At 49.9% G+C, this 26,936-nt stretch overlaps 1 protein-coding gene across 4 annotated transcripts in view; it reads left to right on the forward strand.

The window, feature by feature from the left end:
* The window catches only part of gps2 (G protein pathway suppressor 2), a 36,939-nt gene extending 10,003 nt beyond the window's left edge, over positions 1-26,936 (forward strand). For all 4 annotated transcript variants that reach the window (XM_052044848.1, XM_052044850.1, XM_052044849.1 and 1 more), the window contains 8 exons: positions 1,118-1,236; positions 5,921-6,000; positions 8,038-8,114; positions 9,144-9,312; positions 10,594-10,680; positions 13,777-13,856; positions 23,653-23,736; positions 24,624-26,936. In XM_052044848.1, the coding sequence (XP_051900808.1) occupies positions 1,118-1,236; positions 5,921-6,000; positions 8,038-8,114; positions 9,144-9,312; positions 10,594-10,680; positions 13,777-13,856; positions 23,653-23,736; positions 24,624-24,707 (780 nt within the window). In that variant the 3' untranslated portion in view covers positions 24,708-26,936. The remainder of the gene's footprint in view (positions 1-1,117; positions 1,237-5,920; positions 6,001-8,037; positions 8,115-9,143; positions 9,313-10,593; positions 10,681-13,776; positions 13,857-23,652; positions 23,737-24,623) is intronic.

A 26,936-nucleotide genomic window follows, 5' to 3' on the forward strand; every position in this document is an offset into this window, starting at 1 on the left:
GAGGGCCTGTTTCCATGCTGTGTGACTATGATTCGATGACAAGACCAGGGCTGATGAGGGAAGATGCTCCCTAGAGTCACGCAACATGGAAGCAGGCTCTTCAGCCCACCAAGTCCGCGCCAAGCGGTTAGCGTAACGCTTTACAGCGCCAGCGACCCAGGTCGAATTCCGGCCGCTGTCTGTCAGGGGTTTGTACGTTCTCTCCGTGTGCCTGTGTGGGTTTCCTCCGGGCGCTCCGGCTTCCTCCCACATTCCAACGACGTACGGGTTGGGAAGTTGTGGGTGTGCTATGTTGGCGCCAGAAGCGTGGTGACACTTGCGGGTTGCTCCCAGAACACTACACAAAAAGATGCGTTTCACTGTGTGTTTTGATGTATATGTAACTAATGAAGATATCTTACGTTAACCCTCCACTAATTGAGTTTCATTCTCCCCGCTTTCCCATCAACTATCCCCCCACCCCCACCGCCAGATTGACCCTCAGCTGGGGGCAATATTTACAGCGGTCAATTAACTCACTGACCCCTCACGTCGTTGGGACGTGGGAGCAAACCGGAGCATCCGGGGGAAACCCCCACGGCCACAGGGAATGAGAATGTGCAAACTCCACACAGACAGCACCGGGGTTGAACCCATGTCACTGAAGCTGTGTGGCAGCAGCCAACTAGCTGCGGTGCTGTGCCGTCTGAACGTAGCTCTTGTTCTGAAAGCAATCGCTGGATGCCGAGGGAGGAAGCCGGCCGTGATGGTGTGTTCCTAGTGCTGGGGTGGTAATCGATAGAGTTTGGGAGTGAGGCACATTGTGGGGGCAATGCTGAGACAGTATTATTGCCCATTTGTCAACAGGGCAGACTGGAGATTGGGAGCAAAGTGGGAACCATCTCAGAACCGATTGCTGAGGGCCCTCAGCTCGACCAAAGCAAAGGGTGGAGGTGCCCCACTGCAATACAGTGTCTGGTGTTCTCAACTGGAGAGAGACCCTGGCTCTTGGTGCACCGAGGAGGGGGATTGAATGTGGATGCCCTGTAGTGTGCGGCTGATGCACTGTACCCCGATGCTCTGACCCCACTGTTCCCAGCCCGCTATCTCACCCCTCACTCCGTTTGCCACCTCCCAGATCTCCAAGATGGAACTGAAGCTGCAGAACCTACAGGAGGAGAAACACCAGCTGTTCCTGCAGCTGAAGAAGGTCCTGCACGAGGAAGAGAAGCGACGGGCCAAGATGAAGGAGCAGAGGTACGAGGCCCTACTTTGGGGTTTTCCCTTTTGCTTTCCATACCTTAAAAACATGTGGGGTGGGGGTGGGAGGAATTGTGTGAGGCCACCTACTGTTAAATGTTTGTTCGATCTGGACACTGATCTTCACCAGAGTACACAGTTCCACAAGAGAAACAAAGGACAGCAGCTGCTGAAATCTAGATGAAAAACACGACGATGCCGGAGGAACTCAGCAGGCCAGGCAGCACCCGTGGAGAAAAGCAGGCGGTCAGCGTTTGGGGTCGGGACCCTTCCTCAGGACTGAAGATAGGAAAAGGGGAAGCCCGATATATTGGAGGGAAAAGCGGGGCAGTGATCAGCCCGCCTCCCCTCTTCTGTCCACCTATCACTGCTCTGCTTTTCCCTCCTGTATATTGGGCTTCCCCTTTTCCTATCTACAGTCCTGAAGAAGGGTCCTGACCCGAAACGTTGACCGCCTGCTTTTCTCCGCGGATGCTGCCTGGCCTGCTGAGTTCCTCCAGCATCATCGTGTTTTTTTTTACACACAGTTCCACAAGTATGACTGCTCCCTTGCAGCTTGGCCTAATTTGAGTTCACACGTGGCAGACTGTAAACTGGCTATCCCACTGCAGCAAGTAAAATCCCCCAATCTCCATGCTCATTGAACTCCTGATCTACCTCGTCGTGGCCCTTGCGTTTTATTTGCCTACCTGCACTGCACTTTCTCCCTTCCATCATGCAGAAGATACAAAAACTTGACAACAGGTACCAACGTGCTCAAGGACAGCTTCTCTCCCGCTGTTATAAGACTCTTGAACAGACCTCTAATATGATAAAGATTTCTCAGTCTACCTTGTTGTGGCCCTTGCACCTTATCGTCTACCTGCACTGCACTTTTTCTGTACCGACGAAGGGGAGAAGGATGACTGGCAGGTGTTCCTGCCTATCATCCTCCTGTAGCTGTCTCCGCCTTCACCCTCCCCTCCCCACTCTTGGCTGTGCTCTGTCCGCCTCCATCTATCACCCACCTGCCTCTGTCTCCCAACCCCACCCATCTGTCAGTCGTCCTTCCCCCACCCCCTCTGGCCCCTGTCTCACCACTACCTCTCTCCTTTTTATACTGGCCATCTCCCAGCTGAGGCATGGGTAGAGTAGACCGCCAGTACCGTTTTCCCCAGGGTCGAAATGTCTAATACCAGAGGACATGCATTTAAGGTGAGAGGGGGTAAGTTCAAAGGAGATGTGCGGGGTAAGTGGTGGGTGCCTGGAATGTGCTGTGTAATGAATTGACCTGCACGATCGGTATGCAAGACAAGTTTTTCACTGTACCTCTGTACAAGTGACAATAATAAACCAGTACCAATACCTGGCGTGATGGTGGAGGCAGATATGATAGAGGTGTTCAAGAGGCTCTTAGATAGACACATGAATGTGCAGAGAATGGAGGGATGTGGACATTGTGTAGGCAGAAGGGATTAGTTTAGTTGGGCATTTGATTACTAATTTAATTAGTCGGCACAACATTGTGGGCCGAAGGGCCTGTTCCTGCGCTGTACTGTCCTGTTTACTGTTCTACCTCCCCTCTCCACTCTCAGTCCTGATGCAGGGTCTTGACCCCAACCGTCGACAATTCCTTCCCCCCTCCACCCCCCACAGGTGCTGCTCGACCTGCTGAGTTCCTCCAGCACATTGTCTGTGACTCTACGGAGAGCCTTCCTGACTCCCCAGGAGTGCGCATGGACAGACCCAGATTTAAGAGGCAGAAAAAGGTTGATGGGCATTTGGGCTTTCGTTTTATCATGAAAAGGGAGTGAAGTCCAGAGGCCAAACACAAAAATAAATGACAGCAAGGTATTTGTTCACTCACTTGTCCCCTCAGATGTTGTAACAGCTCCCAGGAAATTCAGCCTTTGGGACCTGCAGTTGTATACTCCGACAGAAACTGGGTGAGCAAAATGGGATAAGAGGTGGTTAGAAGGAATGGAGGGGGGGGGAAGAGGGGGGTGGTGCAACTGTGGTGTTTGTAGGGTTGTATACGACCGTGTCAAGTAAACTCGAAGTGAGTGGTAGTTTGGTGGGAACCAAGTCCAGCACTCGGGTTGAAACTTGCCCAATTAGTGTGTCCTCATCAGTGGCAAGTGCAGTGAGAATTCCTTCCCAGCTGTTTTTCCCAGGGAAAGAGAAGAAAAAAAGAGGGCATAGGTTGAAGGGAAGAGGAGAAAGAATTAATAAGGACCGAAGGGGCATTTTTCACACAGGGTGGTGGGTCTGTGGAACGAGGTGCCAGAGGAAGTAGTTGAGGCAGGTACAATAACAACGTTTAAAGGACATTTGGACCAGTACGTGGATAGGAAAGGTTTAGGGGGATGTGGGCTGAACATGGGGAAATGAGACTAGCTTAGATGGGCACCATGGACAAGTTGGGCCGAAGGGCTGGTTTCCATGCTGTTTAACTCTAATGCCCCCCCCCCCCAGCCCCCTTACAACCCCACGCCCACTGTCACAACACATCCAAGCTGTGAACCAGCCTTGATGCTGGATGATTTGCAGTGGGATCTGACCATGCCGTGGGGATCTGACCATGCCACTGTGGCCTGTCCCCCATGAATACATCCTGGGTGTCAGCAAGCTGACTCCGAAGGGAGCCTTTTAAGTCGGCGGCTCTTGGGAGTACGGAGGTCTGGTCGCAGTGGGAGAGAAAAGAGAAGCATAGTTGCATTCTCCCTAGCAGGAAGTATTAAAAAAATTAATGCTATTATTCTGTGATCTGTCTATGCATCTGCTCCTTCATCCCCGGCAGAGTATTAAGAGACCCATAGAAGCCTTACCTGTACTACCTCAATGCACCCTGTACTAACTCAACGTAACTGCTCTGTGTAATGAATTGACCTGTACGATCACTATGCAAGACAAGTTTTTCACTGTATCTCCATACAAGTGACAATAATAAACCAATACCATAGAAGTAATCGCCCCTTCTTTTCGTTACCCCTATGTTGTGAAACAGATTCGGGGTCTCAGAAGGCAAGGACTTTGAACACAGACTGGAGATGAATGATTTATTTACAAAAGACAAATGTGGGAAAATGGTGACGGGGATAACACACACATGCACGCACAGTTTATAGTGAGCGTGGGGATATCACAATGGGGTAAAATACGTGTACACACACACACACACACACACACACACACACACACACACACACACACACACACACACACACAAAACGAACTAGTTATAAATACGTGTACACACACACACACACACACACACACACACACACACACACAAAACGAACTAGTTATATACGACCAAGGAAAAAACAATACGATACCTGCCACCCCTTGAACCAGTGCAGGCACAGCTCTATGCTACTAGGGACACTAACTAAAGTGTTCCCAACCCTTTAACAGTGCACACCTCACCAAAGATTTCTCCAGCGCCATTTCACAGTGCTCAGCCTGGAGCGAAGTGGGTTCATCCCTCGGAGCAGACAGAGAGAGAGAGCCGAGCACATGTGGCACTCTTTATAGTGCTGGAGGGCTGTGGGGGTGGGGGGGGGGGGGGGTCCAGACCAGGTAATTTACAAAGGCCAATGGTCAGGTGTGCGCTAATGGGTGAGGCAGGGCCAAACCTTGATTGGCAGTGGTGTGTCTTCCGACCAGGTGGCAGTGCTGTCACATGACAGCCACGACCCGCCACAATACACTGTACTACCTCAATGCACTCTGTACTAACTCAATGTAACTGCACTGTGTAATGAATTGACCTGTACGAACGGTATGCAAGGCAGGTTTGTCACTGTACCTCAGTACAAGTGACAATAATAAACCAATACCATAAAAGTAATCGCCCCTTCTTTTCGTTACCCCTATCCGTGAGGCCTCGCTTGAAGAGGATCTCCTCCCCCGTTACAGCTGCAATGGACTCCTCAGTCAATATTGCAATGCCACCTTCTCTTTCACTCTCATGCCTGACGCTTCTGTATCCTGGAAGGCTGACTTACCGTTCCCATCCTTCCTTCAAACATGTCTCCGTGATGGCAACGATATCATATTCCCATGTGCTGCTGAAAGCTCATCTTAAGTTCATCTGTCGCTGCATTAAAATAGATGCAATACAGTCTTGCATTCCCCTCATCTGCCTTGTGTCTGCTGTATTGGCAGTTTTCCTTCTAAATTTGACTGGACTTCTCCCCCGTCGGTACCGCTACTCTGTGTCCCATTCCCCTACCAACTTAGCTTAAACCCTGCCCAACAGCAGGAGAAAACCTCCCTGCAAGACTGTTCGACCCATTCCGGTCCAATACAACCCAGCCTGCATGTGTATTGGGCCCACCTACCCCACAGCCAGCCCCAGTGATCCAGAACTCTAAAACCCTTATATTTCTGAGGTAGACACATTTTTCTTTGGAGAGCTCGGTTGCATTTCTGTGACAGAGAATAGTCGCATTTCTGTGGTAGAGAATGCATTGCACAGACACACCCCTGCAAGGTCGTGATCAGCAGTAGGAACCAGAGGAACCTCTCCCACTAAATGAACAACAGGGGGGAAAATTACAGCATCCTGATTACTGCCTGGCTTGGGTTCATTAAGACCGCCAAGAGTTGGGAGCAAACCTGGGACTATCATGTACCCTTCTCCACCCAGTGAGCAGACAGCTTCATTATTATTCTCTCTTGTACCTTGCATTCCCAGTGACCTGAGCACCCTGACGCAGGCAGCATACCCGCAGGCTCTGGCTATCCATTCCAGCCCGCACCTGATCAACGTACAAGGTAAGAGTACGTCCGCCTGCTTGCCCTCGACCCTCTTGAGTGAGCTCATGTGTGTGTTCCTGATGTCACCTCTGAATGTACTGCCTCTAATCATTTGCAATGCTCCCTTATTTGTGTGTGTGTAGTTTGTGTGTGTTCTTAACATCACCCCCTGAATGTACTCCCTCTAATTGTTTGCAAAGCCCACTTATTTGTGTGTGTGTGTGTGTGTGTGTGTAGTTTGTGTTCTTAACATCACCCCCTGAATGTACTCCCTCTAATTGTTTGCAAAGCCCCCTTATTTGTGTGTGTGTGTGTGTAGTTTGTGTTCTTAACATCACCCCTCAATGTATTCCCTCTAATTGTTTGCAAAGCCCCCTTATTCTGGACTCCCCTTTTGCTTGCTGCCACCTCCTGGTCGAATCCTTCAAATTAAATCAATGCACTCCTTTGACAGAACCCACTTCCAGGAGTAGATATCAAAGGGTTTGGAACTGAAGAGCGAGGTTTATATGCTTCCAGTGTTTGGAGTTCTGGTCCAGACTCGTGTCTGGAATGCTGCATTCAATCTGGAGAAATTCCTTGTTGCGGCAACAGTGTGGGTTCAGTGGCTCGAAGGATTACATAACTAGGAATAGATACGAAAATAGGAGCAGGAGTAGGCCGTTCAGCCCCTCAAACTCACCCTGCTGTTCAATCTGATCGGTCCCAGGCCTCTTCAATGCCATATACCCCTCAACTCAAACCTTCAAAACGTATGCATCTCTACTTTAAATCCCCCCCAGTGATCCACCTCCACAACCCTCCAGGGACAGAGAACTCCTTTGATTCCCCACCTTCTGTGAGGAGAAGTCCCGACACACCTCAGTGTTAAATGACTGACCCCTAACCCTGTAACTCTTATCCCCTCGTCCGAGACTCTCCCACTGGTGGAAACATCTCCGCACCGACCCTATTACATCCCTTCAAGATTTTATGTTTCAATAAGATCGCCCTCATTCTTAATCTTGGATAGTAATTCCTTGAGGAAGGAAGATTAAAGGGTGATCGGAGGTTTAAAAGGATTTCATGGTGTCGAATTATTCCCACAGCCAGTGAGAATCTAGAACCTGATAACTAGAGTTATGGAGGAAGCTGTGGGCTGATGAAAAGCTGGAACTCCCTCCCCAGCGCTCTCCCTGCCGAGGGTGGTGGTGATAACACTATCTCCTCAGCACACTTATAGCTGCATTTAGGGCTGAACATCAGGTGCCAGCCCTCAAATTTTGGGCAAGGGTGTTAAGGAAAAAGACGACGGTGTTGGGTAAATGAATTGAGGGCTAAGCTGAGCTGCAGTCTAACTGAACGGGTCCTGGTAATGAACTCCACACGCTTTCCTTCAACGTTTCCACCTCCCCCCTCCCCCCCCCCCCGTCTCGGAGGAGATTCACTGTGGTGGAGGGTGGGGTAACTCATCCATCCATACCTCGAGCAGCAAGACTTGAAGCTGTCCATCTGTGAGGAACGTCACAACTCTGCATTCCCACAGTGGCAAAGCGGGTAGTGCCGCTGCCTCCCAGCTCCAGAGACCCAGGTTCGATCCCAACCTCTGGCGCCGTGTATGTGTGTGGAGTTTGCACATTCCCCTGTAACTGCGTGGGCTCCCCATCCGCCGCCCGCACCCCCCCCCCCCCCCCCCCCCCCCCCGTGTTCCGTTCACATCCCAAAGACGTTGGGGGGGGGGGGGGGGGTGGAGTCGGTGGTTAATTGGCCCTAGTGCATGGGTTACGGACAGAATTTGGAGGGAGTTGGGAATGTGGGGAGAATTAAAAAATGGGACTTCAGGTTTCTGTACCTCCTGCCCCATGATAGCTGCACCACCACTGTTGTATGTACAGGGCGATTTGGGTGCACAGGAATACCTTTTCTGCATCTCCCCCATCTTCTCAGGACCTCTGCTGCCCCAACCCCTCATCCCTGGTTGCCCCAAACTCACCCCCCCCCCCCCCCATCTCTCCCTGACGAGAACAACTAAGCGTGGCCCGTGTTTTCACCTAACCTGTTCCTCTTTCCTTTCAGAAGGCCACGGGAGACCCGCTGGGCTGTTGGGAGATCGCCCAAAATCGCAGATGTTCACATCTGGGGCTATCGCACAGGTAGGTGACCTCCCGCCCGCAGAACGGTGGGTTGGCGGTTAGTGCTGCTGCCCTGCTCTCGATCTTGGGTGGTGTCCGTGTGGCGTTGGCACGTTCTCCCCCTGATCATGTGCATCCCCGCCCTCTGCCCCGCCTGCTCCAGTTTCCTCCCACGTCCCAAAGACAATTCGGGTCAAGACCCTGCGTCAGTCACACATGCTGTTTGACCCGCTGAGTTCCTCCAGCAGTTTGGTTTCTTGCTGCAGACTCCAGCACCTGGTGGGATAATTGGCCGCTATAAATTTCCCCTCGTATGGTGCTGAACGGGAGAATCTGGGGGGAGTTGATGGCAATGTAGGGTGAATAGAATTGGATGAGTGTAAATGGATAGTTGATGGTCGGTACGGTCTTGTTGGGCTGAAGGGCCTGTTTCTGTTCTGTCACTCTGTGACTCTGACTCTATAAGGAAGAATGTCGTTCTTTTAACGAAAGCGAGTGTGGCGGAAACAGATCCCGTCAAATTCCAGAAGTAATTGGATAAGGAATAAGCTTGGAGGACGTCCGTGAAAATGGGACTGATTAACCCGCTTTTGCTCTATGGTGAGATAGCATGAATTTGATGGGCCAATTGGCCTCCTCCCATGCCAGGACAAGTAGGACCGTCAAGCTGAGAGGCGCTGGCCGCTGTAAGTCTCCCCGAGTGTAGAGAAGTGTTAAAGAATCAAAGGGGAGTTGATGGGCTTGTGAGAGAAAAGAAGAGCAGGGCGAGGGGGAACTTGGATGATGGGATTGCTCTGCTGAGAGCTGGCATGGACCCAATGGCCTGAATGGCCTCCTTGTATCTCACGGTAAGTAAATGAGGACAGTTTGGAAGCCAACACAAGAGATGGTGGTTGCAGGAATCTGGAGCCAAAAGCCAAACTGCTGGAGGAACTCAGTGGGTTGAGCAGCATATGTGACTTATGCAGGGTCTTGGTGGTGGTAAAAGTCTCCATCCCACTCTTCCATTGGTCCGTCCTACCCTTCTCACCCTCGTGTTTCTCTTTCCAGAATCGTGCATTCACGGCACAGGCTGGATTCACGGCTGCACAGACAGACCACCCACAGTACCAGACCGGCCAAGCAGGACATAGCAGTTACCCTGTTAATCAGACACAGCATGGACCACCTTACGGACCAGGACAGGCCGTGACTTATACCAGCAGCCAACAGCTTCGAGGTGAGACAACTGCTGAGCGCGCTTTGTACCTTGTAGTTATTCCACAGTACCTTGCCTGCTGCAGGGCTGCAGGCATCTTCTGCTGGTACAAGGTACATAGATACATAGAACACTACAGCACAGTACAGGCCTTCAGCCCACAATGTTGTGCCAACATTTTATCCAGCTCGAAGATCTATCTAACCCTTCCCTCTCACGTAGCCCCCTATTTTTCTATCATTCATGTGTCTATCTAAGAGTCTCTTAAATGTCCCTAATGTATCTGCCCCCACAACCTCTGCAGGCAGTGCGTTCCACGCACCCACCACTCTCTGTATAAAAAAAACAACCCTGACATCCCCCTTATACCTTCCTCCAGTCACCTTAAAATTATGTCCCCTCGTGTTAGTCATTGTCGCACTGGGAAAAAGTTTCTGACTGTCGACTCGATCTGTGCCTCTTATCATCTTGTACACCTCTATCAAGTCACCTCTCATCCTCTTTCTATCCAAAGGAAAAAACACTAGCTCACTCATCCTGGTAAATCTCCTCTGCACCCTTTCTAAAGCTTCCACATCCTTTATAATGAGGCGACCAGAACTGAACACAATATTCCAAATGTGGTCTAACCAGAGTTCTCTCAAGCTTCAACATCACCTCACGGCTCTTGAACTCAATACCCCAACTAATGAAGGCCAACACTCCATACACCTTCTTAACAACCCTGTCGACCTGCGTGGCAACCTTGAGGAATCTATGGACGTGGACCCCAAGATCCCTCTGTTCCTCCACACTGCTAAGAGTCCTGCCATTAACCTTGTATTCTGCCTTTGAATTCGATCTCCTGAGGTGTATCACTTCACACTTTTCCGGGTTGAACTCCATCTGCCACTTCTCAGCCCAACTCTGCATCCTATCAATGTCCTGTTGTAATCTACAGCAACCTTCTACACTATCCACAACACCACCAACCTTTGTATCATCAGCAAACGTACTAACCCACCCTTCCACATCCTCATCCAAGTCATTTATAAAAATCACAAAGAGCAGGTACCTTGTAGTTATTCCACAGTGTCTTGTACCAGCAGAAGATGCCTGCAGCCCCGCAGCAGCCAGGAAATCCGACCCACCGGTCACGCAAACGCTCATACTGACGTCCATAAGTCGGGCGTTGGGAACCCAGGGAGGACCCTGTACCTCATTACGTGACTTGGTGCGCAGTGTCACCCGATAACACTCCCTGTTAAAGGCGCCGCGTAGACGCAGGTCGTTGTTGACTGTGCTCGCTTGTTCTTTCGCCAGGGCCTTCTGCTTTCCAAGCCATGTCGGCATACCTGCCGCATCAACAGGCTGCCTACGCGGTCCATGGGCACTTCACCCCTCAACAAGGTAAGGGCCCGTCCGTAGGGAGGAGTCAGAGGCCGGGAAATGAATGAAACTGCGGAGGCTGGAATCTGAAACGGAAGCGGAAAATCCTGGAAGAACTCAGCCAGTCAGGCAGCAGGGGAACTACCGGATACTGACAGGCCTGGATAGAGTGGACGTGGAGAGGATGTTTCCAGTAGTGGGAGAGTCCAGGATCCGAGGGCACAGCCTCAGAATAAAGGGACGTCCCTTTAGAACTGAGATGAGGAGGAATTTCTTCAGCACATCTGTGGAACTCATTGCCACGGACAGCTGTGGAGGTCAAGGGAATATAAAGCGGAGGTTGATAGGTTCTTGATTAGTAAAAGTGTCTAAGGTTACGGGAAGAAGGCAAGTGAATGGGGTTGAGGGGGAAAAATAAATCAGCCACAATCAAATGGGTGAGCAGACTCGATGGGCCGAATGGCCTAATTCTGTTCCTGTGTCTTACAGTCATCCGTGCCGACTCTGTTGCCCAGTGAGCTAGTCCCATCTACCCAGGTTTGGCCCATAGCCCTCTAAACCTCTCCTATCCATGCTTTTAAACATGGCTAAAGTGCTCACCTCAACCACTATTTCTGGCAGCTCATTCCAAACACGCACCAACCTCTTGCATGAAGAAGCTGCCCCGATGTCCCTTCTAACTCTCTCAAACGTACGCCCTCTTGTTTTTCAGCGCCTCCTCCCTCCGTGCCCCTCGCGATCTTGTATACCTCATCAGGTCACCCCTCAGTCTCTTACGTTCCAGGGAGTAAAGTCCTAGGCCTCGCCACCCCTCCAGCAGCTGTGGAAAGAGAAACCAGTCAGTGATTTGCATCAGAACTGGCAGGAGAGTGTGGAGGGAGGTTATATAAACAGCTATTCCAAAGCCACAATGCTCGGACAAGAGTTCCTGATCTAACTCTTCTTTCTACCTTTTTCAACCTTGTTCTTAATTGTTATCTTCCTATTGCAAAGGGCATTAGTGAGAGTACACCCGGACTACTGTGTGCGGTGTTGGTCTCCTTATTTATGGAAGTAGGCACCTGAACTAGTTTGGGGTCCGAATCCATATGATGCTCAAAGCAGCTGCACAGGTTGACTCTGTGGTTAAGAAGGCATACAGTGTGTTGTCCTTCATCAATCGCAGAATTGAATTTAGGAGCCGAGGGGTAATGTTGCAGCTATATAGGACCCTGGTCAGACCCCACTTAGAGTACTGTGCTCAGTTCTGGTTGCCTCACTACAGGAAGGATGTGGAAGCCATAGAGAGGGTGCAGAGGGGATTTACGAGGATGTTGCCTGGATTGGGGAGCATGCCTTATGAAAACAGGTTGAGGGAACTCAGCCTTTTCTCCTTGGAGCGACGGAGGATGAGGGGTGACCCGATAGAGGTGTATAAGATGATGAGGGGCATTGATCGGGTGGATAGTCAGAGGCTTTTCCCCAGGGCTGAAATGGTTGCCACAAGAGGACACAGGTTTAAGGTGCTGGGGAGTAGGTACAGAGGAGATGTCAGGGGTAAGTTTTTTACTCAGAGAGTGGTGAGTGTGTGGAATGGGCTGCCAGCAACGGTGGTGGAGGCGGATACGATAGGGTCTTTTAGGAGACTTTTGGATAGGTACATGGAGCTTAGAAAAAGCTATGGGTAAGCCTAGTAATTTCTAAGGTAGGAACATGTTCGGCACAGCTTTGTGGGCCGAAGGGCCTGAATTGTGCTGTAGGTTTTCTGTTTCTAACTGGGCTAGTACCTGGGATGGGCAGGTTGTCTTGTAGAGTCGCGCATTGGGGAAACAGGCCCTTCGGCCCGTCAGGTGTGGGCAGACCATCAAGCACCCAGATCGAGCTAGGAATTAATCTAGAGAAGCTGCACAAAAAGTACATCCTTCACACTTCCTTATGGATAAGGGACCATTCGGCTCATTGGGTCTATGCTGGTTCTCAGAGCCATTCCCCCACTTATTTCCTTGTAATCTATTCTTTCTCACATGTTCATTAACTCCCCACCCCCCCGATTTTCCCCCCGAAGGGGCAATTTAGTTCTGAATTATCCTCCCAGCTGCTCTTCCCTCCTCCATCTGCCTATCCCCCTCTTCATCTGTGTCCACGTATCGCTTGCCCCACTCCTTCGCTCCACCTCTTAACATAGAAAACCTACAGCACAATTCGGCCCTTCGGCCCACAAAGCTGTGCCGAACACGTCCCTACCTTAGAAATTACTAGGCTTACCCATAGCCCTCTATTTTTCTCAGCTCCATGTACCTATCCAAAAGTCTCTTAAAAGACCCTATCGTATCCGCCTCCACCACCGTTGCCGGCAGCCCATTCACCGCACTCACCACTCTCTGAGTAAAAAACTTACCCCTGACATCTCCTCTGTACCTACTCCCCAGCACCTTAAACCTGTGTCCTCCTGTGGCAACCATTTCAGCCCTGGGGAAAAGCCTCTGACTATCCACATGATCAATGCCTCTCATCATCTTATACACCTCTATCAGGTCACCCCTCATGCTCCGTCGCTCCAAGGAGAAAAGTCCGAGTTCACTCATCCTGTTTTCATAAGGCATGCTCCGCAATCCAGGCAACATCCTTGTAAATCCCCTCTGCACCCTCTCTATGGCTTCCACATCCTTCCTGTAGTGAGGCGACCAGAACTGAGCACAGTACTCCAAGTGGGGTCTGACCAGGGTCCTTTATAGCTGCAACATTACCTCTCGTCTCCTAAATTCAATTCCACGATCGATGAAGGACAATACACCATATGCCTTCTTAACCACAGAGTCAACCTGTGCAGCTGCTTTGAGTGTCAGACCCCAAGATCCGTCTGATCCTCCACACTGCCAAGGGTCTTACCATTAATATTATACTCTGCCATCATATTTGACCTACCAAAATGAACCACTTATACTGGCTGTCTCTCCTCCACGCTCTGTACTGTGGGCTGTAAGGACTCGACCCGAAACTGTGACCGTCCCTCTGCCTCCACAGATGCTGCCTGACCTGCTGAGTTCCTCCTGCAATTTGCATGGTTTTTTACTGCAGTTTGCTGTATTATGTTTCCTGTGATCCAGATTCTAATCCCTATTTTCCTCTTTATTCCAGGCTTTATTTCCCCGAGTACATCTATTCCTTTGCAAAAGCAATTGGAACATGCAAACCAGCAGTCCGGATTCACGGATTCTGTAAGTATAGTTACACGCATTGAGGTCCAGGACAATCCGTGCCCTCAGTTCTACTGTCGAAACTACTTCCCAAACACCAGTGGCGCAGCGGGTAGAGCCGCTGCCTCAGAGCTCCAGAGACCCGGGTTTGATCCCGACCTCCGGCACTGTCTGTGTGTCTCACCCCTCCTCCTCCTCTCCTCTTTATACCAGCCAGTTCCCTTCTCCACTATCAGTCCTGATGCAGGTTGTCGATCGGAAATGTTGACATTTCAAACCACCCCCCACCCCCCCCAACCACCACAGATGCTGCTCGACCCACTGACTTCCTCCAGCAGATTGTTTGTTGGTGGTGGAGTTTGCACATTCTCCCTGTGACCGCGTGGGTTTCCCCCGGGTGCTGCGGTTCTCTCCCACATCCCAAGGACTTGCGGGGTCGGTGAGTTGATTGGCCGCTGTAAGATTTTCCCCCAGTGTGTGGTTAAGGGGTAGAATCTGGGGGGGAGTTGACGGGAGTGTGGGGACAATGAAATGGGGTTGGTGTAAATGGGTGGTTCATGGACAGCACAGACCTGGTGGGCCAAAGGGCCTATTTCCGTGCCAAGTGACTCCTTTATCCGTGTCTCTCCAACATACGTTCATCGTAAAAAAGAAATCCCTTTGGATTCTGCCCTTGTGCAGAATCCCACTTATGGGGCAGTAGTTTGGCAGTTAAGCTAACATCTAGGCTTGAAAAAGCTAGTCAAAGTCAAGTTTATTGTCATCTGCACAAGTCCAAGTGTGCATAGGTGCAATGAAAAACTTCCTTGCAGCAGCATCACAGGCACACAGCATCAGAGACACAACATTCACAAGAAAACCATAAATTAAGCATAAATTGTACACAATTTTTACAAGAAAGAACACAAAAAAAAATGTCCATTGCAGTGGAAAGTGGTCATGGTGTTGTTATTACTGAGGTAGTGATTAGGGTTGTGCAGGTTGGTTCAAGAACTGAGTGGTTGAAGGGAAGTAGCTGTCCCTGAACCTGGTGGTGTGGGGACTTCAGGCTTCTGTACCTCCTGCCTGATGGGAGCTGCGAGAAGATGGCACGGCCCAGATGGTGATAGTGACAGTGGAACAGATTGTTATGAAAGCCTGAGATTAAAATCGGAAAAACCGGCAGATGCTAGAAATCAGAAATAAGAGCAGAATATTCTGGAAACACTCAGCAGGTCAGCCAGCATCCAAGGAGAGAGAAAAACAGAGTTAATATTTCAAGTTAAAGACTCTTCGTTGGAATCGGGAAAAAGAAAACAAGTTTGTTTCCCTGCGACTGAAAATTAGTTTTCTCACTTTCCCAGTTCTGATGAATGGTCTTGGACCTGAATCGTTAACCCTGTTTCTCTCTCCATGGATGCTGCCTGACCTGCTGAGAGTTCCCAGCATTTCCTGCTGTAAAAAAAAGCAATTGATTGTCTAAAGCCTTTCGGGAAATGATGCCTATTCTGGAAATCAAAAAAAATATCTGCAGATGCTAGAATATCTGAAATAAGAACAGAAATACTCAACAGGTCGAGCAGCATCTGTGGAGAGGGAACCAGAGTCAACATCTCAGATCAGAGACCCTTCGTCAGGACTGGGAGGGAGACAAAATGCTGCAGGGAGGGAGGGGGACGGGGGAATCCGGTAGGAGAGGGCAGTGGACCATGGAATAAAGGATGGGGGAGGGGAGGGGAGGAGATGGGCAGGTCATCAAGGCGGGGGGAGGGAGTCACAGGAATAAGGGAAGACAAAGGGGTGGGGGGAGAAAAAGAAGAGGTGGGGTTACCAGAAGTTAGAGAAATCGATGTTGAGGCCATCAGGTTGGAGACTCCCGAGGCGGAATATGAGGTGTTGTTCCTCCAACCTGCGCCTGGCCTCAATGTGGCAGTAGAGGAGGCCGTGGACAGACATGTCAGTATGGGAGTGGGGTGTGAAATCGAAGTGGGTGGCCACCGGGAGGTCCTGGCTGTTGCGGCGGACGGAGAGAATGACCACTTCTCATCAATATTCATCTTTGTAGTTGGAAACTCAGAGGAATGATAGAAGATATGAGCATTAAAATGGAGGAGGTATTAAGTGCCCTGGGTCAGATGAGATGTATCCCAGGCTGTTGTGGATGACAAGGGAGGAGATTGCTGGGGCCCTGACAGAGATGTTCAAATCTTCGCTGGCCACGGTTGAGATACCAGGTCACCAGAGGACAGCAAGTGTGGCATCCTTATTCAAGAAGGGAGGCAGGGATAGGCATGCTGAGACAAATGTTAATGATCGGGACATTATTGCAAAAATTCCCGAGGAACAGGATGGATACACACTTGAAAAGGCAGGGATTGATCAAAGATAGCATGGTTTTGTTGGGAGATCCTGTCTGACCAATTTGATTGCATTTTTCGTAGAGGTAAATTGGTTTATTATTGTCACATGTACTGAGGTACAGTGAAAAACTTTGTTCTGCATGTCATCCATACAGACTAATAAAGATATCTTACATCGGTACGTTGAGGTCGTATGAGGGAAAAGCAATAACAGAATGCAGAACATAGTGTTACAGTTACAGAGAAAGTGCACTGCAGGCAGGCAATAAGGTGCAAGGCCATGACGAGGTAGATTGGGAGGTCAAGAGTCCGTCTCTTCATACTAGGGGACCATTCAATAATCTTATAACGGCAGAATAGAAGCTGTCCTTGAGCCTGGTGGTATGTCCTTTCAGCTTTTTGTATCTTTTGCCCAATGGGAGAGGGGAGAAGAGAGAATGTCTGGGGTGGGAGGGGTCTTTGAATACGTTGACTGCTTTACTGAGGCAGCGAGAATTGTAGACAATGTCCGTGGAGGGGAGGCTGGTTTCCATGATGTGCTGGGCTGTGTCCACAACTCTGCAGTTTCTAGTGGTCTTGGGCAGAGCAGTTGCCGTACCAAGCCGTGATGTATCCAGATAGGATGCTTTCTGTGGTGTATCTGTAAAAATTAGTGACAGTCCAAAGGGGACATGCCAAATTTCTTTAGCCTCCTGAGGAAGTAGAGGTGCTGATGCACTTCCTTGGCCATGGCTATTGGTATTGGTTTATTATTGTCACTTGTACTGAGGTACAGTGAAAAACTTGTCTTGCAAACCGATTGTACAGGTCAATTCATTACACTGCAGTTACATTGAGTTAGTATGGAGTGCATTGATGCAGTACAGGTTAAAAACAATAACAGTACAGAGAAAAGTGTCACAGCTACAGAGAAAGTGCAGTGCAATAAGGTGCAAGGTCACAACAAGGTAGATCATGAGGTCAGAGTCCATCTCATCGTATAAGGGAACCCTTCCATAGTCTTATCACAGTGGGGTTAGAAGCTGTCCTTAAGTCTGGTGGTACGTGCCCTCAAGTCCCTGAAGGGGCCAGCACAGGTAAGGTGCTGAAGAGGAACTGAGATACTGGCTTCATTAACCCAGGCATAGATATAACAGCAGGAACGCTGTGGTTATAGCTGCATAAAACCTCCACTGTGGCCTAACCAATGTTTTATAAAGCTTCTACCATAGCGTGATTATACTGGAGCTGGTGCAGAGAAGCTTCATGAGGATCTTGTCTGGGATGGAGCAACTCTGAGGAGGGACGAGATAGATTGTTTCCCTGGAATGGAAGAGGCTGAGGGGGTCCTGATGGAGGAATATAAAATTATAAGGGGCGCAAACAGGGTAGTTCATAAGAGTCTACAAATCATAAGAATGTAGTATTTGCAGGATGCATTGCCTCAAGAAGGCAACATCTGTCATCAAAGATCCCCACCATCCAGGCCGTGCCATCTTCTCGCAGCTCCCATCGGGCAAGAGGTACAGAAGCCTGAAGCCCCACACCACCAGGTTCAGGAACAGCGACTTCCCTTCAACCATTCGGCTTTTGAACCGACCGGCACAACCCTAATCACTGCCTCAGTACAGCAACACTGTGACCACTTTGCACTAAAATGACCTTTGTTTTCTTTTGTACTAATTGTTCTTTCTTTTAAAAATTGTGTATAATTTGTGTTTAATTTGTTTTTCTTGTGAATGCTGTGTATCTGACGCTCTGTGCCTGTGATGCTGCTGCAAGTAAGTTTTACATTGCACCCGAGCACACGTGGACTTGTGCATGGGGCAATGACCTCGTCTTTGACTTTGAAACTCTCCCCATAACATGTGTCAAGAACTAGCAGACAGATGTTTACGGTGAGGAGTAGGAGGTTTCGAGGGATTGAAGGAAGATTTTTTTTCACCCAGGGGGTGGTTGGAATCTGGAACGCACTGCCTGAGGGGGTGGTGGAGGCAGAGACTCTCACAGCATTTAAGAGGTATCTGGACAAGCACTGGAATCACAGAGAAGGCTATGGAGCAAGTGCTAATAAAATGATTAGTGTAGATGGGTGAGGTTGTGACTGACTGAACTGAGCCACACGGAAGCTGTAACTGGGAGATCTTTATTCACACAGCAGATCTGGAGAGAGAGTCTTAGAGCATCTCACTCTCTTAACACTATGTTTTTATACTGTTTAAACACGAAGGCAACAATGAACTGCAGTTTCAATGGCTGTAATCACCTAAACTTTAACATTTTGAATACGGTAGCATATACGGCAGGCACGGTAGTGTAGTGGTTAGCATAACGCAATTACAGTGCCAGCAACCTGGGTTCAATTCCCGCCGCTGTCTGTAAGGAGTTTGTACGTTCTCCCCATGTCTGCTTGGGTTTCCTCCGGGTGCTCCGGTTTCCTCCCACATTCCAAAGACGTACGGGTTAGGAAGTTGCGGGCATGCTATGTTGGCGCCGGAAGCGTGGCGACACTTGCGGGCTGCCGCCCAGAACACTCTACACAAAAGATGCATTTCACTGTGTGTTTCAATGTACAGCGGCATGCAAAAGTTTGCGCACCCCTGGTCAAAATTTTCTGTCACTGTGAATAGCTAAGCGAGTAAAAGGTGACCTGATTTCCAAAAGGCATAAAGATGACATATTTCTTTAATATTTTAAGCAAGATTACTTTTTTATTTCCATCTTTTACAGTTTCAAAATAACAAAAAGGGAAAAGGGCCTGAAGCAAAAGTTTGGGCACCCTGCATGGTCAGTACTTAGTAACACCCCCTTTGGTAAGTATCACAGCTTGTAAACGCTTTCTGTAGCCAGCTAAGAGTCTTTCAATTCTTGTTTGGGGGATTTTCGCCCATTCTTCCTTGCAAAAGGCTTCTAGTTCTGTGAGATTCTTGAGCCGTCTTGCATGCACTGCTCTTTTGAGGTCTATCCACAGATTTTCCATGATGTTTATGTCAGGGGACTGTAAGGGCCATGGCAAAACCTTCAGCTTGTGCCTCTTGAGGTAGTCCATTGTGGATTTTGAGGTGTGTTTAGGATCGTTATCCTGTTGTAGAAGCCATCCTCTTTTCATCTTGCATCATTTTCTCCAAACTTTCCTGTGCTTCACCACAAAATTCAGCGTCAGAAGTTTGCAAAGGAACATCTAAACAAGCCTGCTGCATTTTGGAAATAAGTCCTGTGGATTGATGAAGTTAAAATAGAACTTTTTGGCCGCAATGAGCAGAGGTATGTTTGGAGAAAAAAGGGTGCAGAATTTCATGAAAAGAACACCTCTCCAACTGTTAAGCACGGGGGTGGATCGATCATGCTTTGGGCTTGTGTTGCAGCCAGTGGCACGGGGAACATTTCACTGGTAGAGGGAAGAATGAATTCAATTAAATACCAGCAAATTCTGAAAGCAAACATCACACCGTCTGTAAAAAAACAAAAGCTGAAGATGAAAAGAGGATATCCTTCTACAACAGGATAACGATCCCGAACACACTTCAAAATCCACAATGGACTTACCTCAAGAGGCACAAGCTGAAGGTTTTGCCATGGCCCTCACAGTCCCCCGAACTAAACATCATGGAAAATCTGTGGATAGACCTCAAAAGAGCAGTGTATGCAAGACGGCCCAAGAATCTCACAGAACTAGAAGCCTTTTGCAAGGAAGAATGGGTGAAAATCCCCCAAACAAGAATTGAAAGACTCTTAGCTGGCTACAGAAAGCGTTTACAAGCTGTAATACTTGCCAAAGGGGGTGTTAGTAAGTACTGACCATGCAGGGTGCCCAAACTTTTGCTTCAGGCCCTTTTCCTTTTTTGTTATTTTGAAACTGTAAAAGATGGAAATAAAAAAGTAATCTTGCTTAAAATATTAAAGAAATGTGTCATCTTTAACTTTATGCCTTTTGGAAATCAGGTTATCTTTTACTCGCTTAGCTATTCACAGTGACAGAAATTTTGACCAGGGGTGCCCAAACTTTTGCATGCCACTGTACATGTGACTAATAAAGATATCTTATATTGTCAGGTAACATATTTACAATGGGAGCACATCCCAACTAGCAAAACCCCTTTGAATATTCAATACTGGCGTCTGTTCCAAAAGCCTCTGAGCACAAACTACAGCCACCCAACATATACCCCATTTGTTTCCGTGTTACGGGATGGTGCCATGACTATACAACTAGCCAGAATATTAAGTGACAAAACAGACCTGTCCTGAGCTGTGCATGAAATGGCAGGGATACACGTTTAACAATGTGTTAATACAGGAGATGGCCACTTAATGCTTGCCCTGATCTCATCCTGAAGTTTCCAATCAGCACCAATTGACATGAACATTCATCTATTGTCTTCCCCTGTGTAGTTTCAATGGTACAGTATCAGAATGTCCCACGCCCAATGATTGGTTTCAATAACCCCAAAGCATCAGTTGAAGGTTCTCCCACCTTAAATAATCTCCACCCCCTGCCAACCTTCTTCCCTTGCCCAGCTTTTTTTTCTACCTTTCTCTCCTTACCTCTGACCCATCCCCCAGTGGATCTGCTCTCCCCTCCTCCCCCGCCCCCCCCCCCCCCGCACCTCCCTATCACTATCTCTTACCTGCATCTACCTATCACCGCCCTGTGTCCACCCATCACTGCTCTGCTTTTCCCTCCTATATATCGGGCTTCCCCATTTTCCTATCTTCAGTCCTGAAGAAGGGTCCTGACCCGAAACGTTGACCGCCGGCTTTTCTCAACGGATGCTGCCTGGCCTGCTGAGCTCCTCCAGCATCGTCATTCAGTTAGTCAAATCGTGAACAGGTTTTATTTCCTGAAGACTGGTTCTCATTTTAATTAATATCCATAAATTCATAACTCCAGAATAATCCCTAACAGGTAATTGATGGACAGTGGGCCAAAGGGCCTGTTTCTGTGCTGTATGACTCTAGGACAAATCACTGCATGTAGTTCAGTGAATGGGGGAAGGACGTGACTTGGGCTTCCCCCACTTTAATTCCCACCTCTCCTCAATTAACACAATACCCCAGACACAGCGGTGATGTTCAAGGTTATCATAGCACGGTACAAGTTGGTCGTGATTCCACACTGTGTGTGATAAGAGATAAGATATCTTTATTAGTCACATGTACATCGAAACACACAGTGAAATGCATCATTTGCGTAGAGTGTTCTAGGGGCAGCCCGCAAGTGTCGCCACGCTTCTGGCACCAACATAGCGTGCCCACAACTTCCTAACCCGTACGTCTTTGGAACGTGGGAGGAAACCGGAGCACCCGGAGGAAACCCACACACGGTAGCGTAGCGGTTAGCACAATGCTATTACAGCGCCAGCGATCGGGGTTCGATTCCCATCGCTGTCTGTAAGGAGTTTGTACGTTCTCCTGTGTCTGCGTGGGTTTCCTCCGGGTGCTCCAGTTTCCTGCCACATTCCAAAGACGTACGGGTAGGTTAATATGGATTTAAAATGGGCGGCGCGGACTCGTTGGGCCAGAAGGGCCTGTTACCACACTGTAAATAAAATTTTTTAAAATGTACAAACTCCTTACAGCGGCGGGAATTGAACCCGGGTTGTTGGCGCTGTAATAGCGTTACACTAACCGCTACACCACCATGCCTGCCAACCACTCTGCTCTGGGCCAACGGGACTTGAAGAGAGTGGTAAACACTGCCCAGTCCGTCACAGGCTCGTCACCTCCTTCCATCCAGTCCATCTTCACCGTGCGTTGCTTCAAGGAGGCTGACGGTATCGTCATTGATACCTGCCCCCCCCGGCCATTTCCTTTTCTCCCAGGAGGTGGAAGAGAGAAGATACAGGAGCTTGAAAGCCTGGACATCCAGACTCAAGAACAGCTTCTTCCCCACTGCTGTCAGACTCCTGAACCAATCACCCCTCTCACATCCCCTTCCTGGTGGTGCTGCCACGTTCTCGGACTCTTCACTCTGCCTCTTCCGTTATGGTCACCTTAGCATTTCTTTCTGCACCGCCTCAGTGTGCACTGCCTCAGTGTGCACCATCTCAGTGTGCACCATCTGTGTGCTGTACCTCAGTGTGCACCATCTCAGTGTGCTGTACCTCACTGTGCACCATCTCAGTGTGCTGTATCTCAGTGTGCACCGCCTCAGTGTGCTGTACCTCACTGTGCACCACCTCAGTGTGCTGTATCTCAGTGTGCACCGCCTCAGTGTGCTGTACCTCAGTGTGCACCACCTCAGTGTGCACCATCTGTGTGCTGTACCTCAGTGTGCACCATCTGTGTGCTGTACCACAGTGTGCTGTACCTCAGTGAGCACCATCTCAGTGTGCACCGCCTCAGTGTGCACCATCTCAGTGTGCTGTACCTCTGTGCACTGCCTCAGTGTGCACCATCTCAGTGTGCTCTACCTCACTGTGCACCATCTCAGTGTGCTGTATCTCAGTGTGCACCGCCTCAGTGTGCTGTACCTCAGTGTGCACCGCCTCAGTGTGCTGTACCTCAGTGTGCACCACCTCAGTGTGCTGTACCTCAGTGTGCACCATCTCAGTGTGCTGTACCTCAGTGTGCACCATCTGTGTGCTCTGCCTCAGTGTGCACCACCTCAGTGTGCTCTGCCTCAGTGTGCACCATCTGTGTGCTGTACCACAGTGTGCTGTATCTCAGTGTGCACTGCCTCAGTGTGCTGTACCTCAGTGTGCACCATCTCAGTGTGCTGTACCTCAGTATGCACCGCCTCAGTGTGCTGTACCTCAGTGTGCACCGCCTCAGTGTGCTGTACCTCAGTGTGCACCATCTCAGTGTGCTGTACCTCAGTGTGCACCATCTCAGTGTGCTGTATCTCAGTGTGCTGTACCTCAGTGTGCACCGTCTCAGTGTGCTGTACCTCAGTGTGCACCGCCTCAGTGTGCTGTATCTCAGTGTGCTGTACCTCAGTGTGCACCGTCTCAGTGTGCTGTACCTCAGTATGCACCACCTCAGTGTGCTGTACCTCAGTGTGCACCACCTCAGTGTGCTGTACCTCAGTGTGCACCACCTCAGTGTGCTGTATCTCAGTGTGCACCGCCTCAGTGTGCTGTACCTCAGTGTGCACCATCTCAGTGTGCTGTACCTCAGTATGCACCGCCTCAGTGTGCTGTGCCTCAGTGTGCTGTACCTCAGTGTGCACCATCTCAGTGTGCTGTATCTCAGTGTGCTGTACCTCAGTGTGCACCGCCTCAGTGTGCTGTACCTCAGTGTGCACCATTCTGCTGTTTTGCACTCATTGCCGTATTTATTATTACCGTGTACACTGTTTACCCTGAGCTTCACACGAGCAATGTACCTCAGCGCACTGTGTAATGAATTGACCTGTACGGTCAGTATGCGAGACTAGTTTTTCACTGTACCTCGGTACAAGTGACAATAATAAACCAATACCATTGAATTCCATTTTACCCTGGTGTATGTGACAATAAACTCATCTGAATCTGAACACCCTTCACATTGTCTTTCAGGCCGGATTAGCCTACGTGCACCAACAGAGACCTGCTTCACCTGGAGGATTCCCCCATGGGACCCCACCCCAGCAAGCCCTCCCAGTAAGTGTATGGACAGAAGAGAGTGGGTGTTACTGCAATCTCAGGGCATGGTGTACAGGACGGTGGAACACTGGGTGGTGGGAGAACCTAGGACCTGTCCCACAGCAGCATTAATTCTGTCCCAGCCCTGCGCATTACTCGATAGGGCGATGAGAGGTGAGATTTACTCTGTGTCTAATCCATGGTGTCCCTGCCCTGGGAGTGTGTGACGGGACAGTGCAGAGGGAGCTTCACTGTGTCTGACCCCGCGAGCGTGTGACGGGACGGTGTAGAGGGAGCTTCACTCTGTGTCTGACCCCGCGAGCGTGTGACGGGACGGTGTAGAGGGAGCTTCACTCTGTGTCTGACCCCGGGAGCGTGTGACGGGACGGTGTAGAGGGAGCTTCACTCTGTGTCTGACCCCGGGAGCGTGTGACGGGACGGTGTAGAGGGAGCTTCACTCTGTGTCTGACCCCGGGAGTGTGTGACGGGACGGTGTAGAGGGAGCTTCACTCTGCGTCTGACCCCGGGAGCGTGTGACGGGACGGTGTAGAGGGAGCTTCACTCTGTGTCTGACCCCGGGAGCGTGTGACGGGACGGTGTAGAGGGAGCTTCACTCTGTGTCTGACCCCGGGAGTGTGTGACGGGGCGGTGTAGAGGGAGCTTCACTCTGTGTCTGACCCCGGGTGTGTGTGATGGGACGGTGTAGAGGGAGCTTCACTCTGTGTCTGAGCCAAGCTGTACCTGTTTGAGGGTAGAAGGAGTCTTACTGTAAGGCTGCAGTTAAATAATAACAATACTTATACGGACCTGAAACATAATCAACCGGTAGTTACTTTCAATCACTGACGGGCATCTCCCATGATGGGTTCAATGTCCCACTGAGACCTTCTCTTGTGTCTTTTCAGACCGGATTCCAAGCAACGGGGCAGGCAGCTCCGCGGCACACGTACCTTCAACACAGTCAGGGTCAGCGCTATTACCACCAGTAACGGCGTCCGCACCAGCTCCCCCACCCTCCCCCACCCTCAGTCCTGCTGTCAGAGGAGGAATCGATCGTCGTCAGGAGTCCATGTCTCTGTGAACTGAATGTTAGCCGCACCTGCTTTCACATGCAAAGGAGGCAGATTAACCCCTCTAAGTTAAACTGCGGGAGCAGAGGATGGCTGTGGGCAACTGCCTAAGTGGATGTCAGATAGCAAAGGCCAGCTGACTGCCAGCCAGCAGGTAAGCCAAGCCACATAATCTTCTCTCTGCTCGAACCGCAGTCTCTCTTTTGACAGCCTGTACTGTATAAAGCTCGCCGAACCTGCCTCATGGTATACCTGCCTCGGGCCTGGGTGACAGAAACCTGGCCATCGACAGTCCAGTTGGAACGCTGCGCCATTTAGATTTTGCCTGTAAATACCCTTTCAACTTGCCTTCCCAGCTCCTGCCTCCACTCTCTCCGTCTCCCCCTCTCTTGTCGATAGGAACTCGGCCTTGACAGGGCAATCTGATCTTGTGTTACAGGTTACTGAGGGTCAATGGTTCTCCTGGCTGGTTTTAGCTGCCCCCACCACATACCTTCCATTAACTGATCCTCACCGTCACTGCTTGTTCTAATCACCTGCCGTCCTGGAGGGAATGATCAGAAAGTTGTTCCCACACGGGAACGGGCCATTCAACTCATTGAGTCCATACCGTTCTTCAAAGGACATTCAGTCCCATTGCAATAATTTCAACCCTCCCCGTGTACGTTCTCCCCGTGTCTGCGTGGGTTTCCTCCGGGTGCTCTGGTTTCCTCCCACATTCCAAAGACGTACGGGTTAGGAAGTTGCGGGCATGCTATGTTGGCGCCGGAAGCGTGGCGACACTTGCGGGCTGCCCCCCAGAACACTCTACGCAAAAGATGCATTTCACTGTGTCTCGATGTACATGCGACTGATAAAGGTATCTCAATATTTCTGGATGACACAGTGGGGCAGCCGGTAGAGCCGCTGCCTCCCAGATCCAGACACTTGGGTTCGATCCCGACCTTCAGCGCTGTCTGTGTGTGTGTGTGTGTGTGTGTGTGGAGTGTACACGTTCTCCCCGTGACCCCGTGGGTTTCCCCCTGGGGGCTCCGGTTCCCTCCCATGTCCCAACGACGTGCGGGGTCGGTGGGTTAATTGCCTGCTGTAAATTGCCCCCCTAGTGTGTGGGTGAGGGGTTAGAATCTGGGGGGAGTGAATCAAGGAGTAATTCAGGATGGAAACAGGCCCTTCAGCCCAACTCGTTCATGCCCACCAAGGTGCCCACCATTTTGGCCCACATCCCTCTCAACCCCTCCTATTCATGTACTTACCCAACTGTCCTTTAAATGTTGTCGTACCTGCCTCAACCACTTCCTCTGGCAGCTCGTTCCACATACCCACCACCCTCTGCGTGAAGAAGTTGCGCCTCGGATCTTTCCCCTCTCACCTTAAACCTATCCCCCTTAGTTTTTAGTTCCCCTTCCCGGGAAAAGTCAATGGGAATGGGGGGGGGGTAGGGGAGAAGAATAGCTGACAGGGAAAATTAGTGGGGGATTGTTCTGTGAGCCAAGGAGATTCACTGGGTTGAAAATCCTGCTGCTGTGTTGTAATATGGAAATATCCTTCTGAAGTTCCACGCCCAGAACCGGGTGGGATACTCCGGTCACAGACTGAACTTGTAGGGTTACCCGAGGGAAGGGCTTTGCAGTGAATTCACTACAGGACAACAATTTGTACAGAGCGGGAGCAAAAAAGGATCAGACAAGCTGGCTGTCGGGTGTTGGCCGATGGATGCCAGGTACAAATCTCAATAGCGCTCATGGGCTCTCGGAGAACAGATGGGCCCTGGGGTTAATCTTATCCAAAAACAGCAGCCCCTCTGGCAGTGCGGCACTCCCTCAGCGCCGCTCCGGAGCGTCCAGTTGGCTCAAGGCTGTGGTGTGGAACCTGTGCCCATTTGCCTCAGAGGCAAGGCGGCTATTCGCAGTTTATGCTGACACTTCAAGGGAGATCAGAATACCCACACAAGAACATTGGATGGGTGTGTGGATGAATCTGCAGTGTTCTGACCTCATGAGAGGATTCCTCTCTGCATAGTAAATGTTTGCATTGTATTTCTGTGTAATTGAGCAAGGTTTTTGTATGATAAATACTACTTCATCCAAACCAGACGTTATTGTACTTTCTTCATTGTTGCCTCCTATTAAAAGATATTGACAGTCTTAA

The sequence above is a fragment of the Pristis pectinata genome, chromosome 37, assembly GCF_009764475.1.
Source record: "Pristis pectinata isolate sPriPec2 chromosome 37, sPriPec2.1.pri, whole genome shotgun sequence".
Taxonomy (NCBI): domain Eukaryota; kingdom Metazoa; phylum Chordata; class Chondrichthyes; order Rhinopristiformes; family Pristidae; genus Pristis; species Pristis pectinata.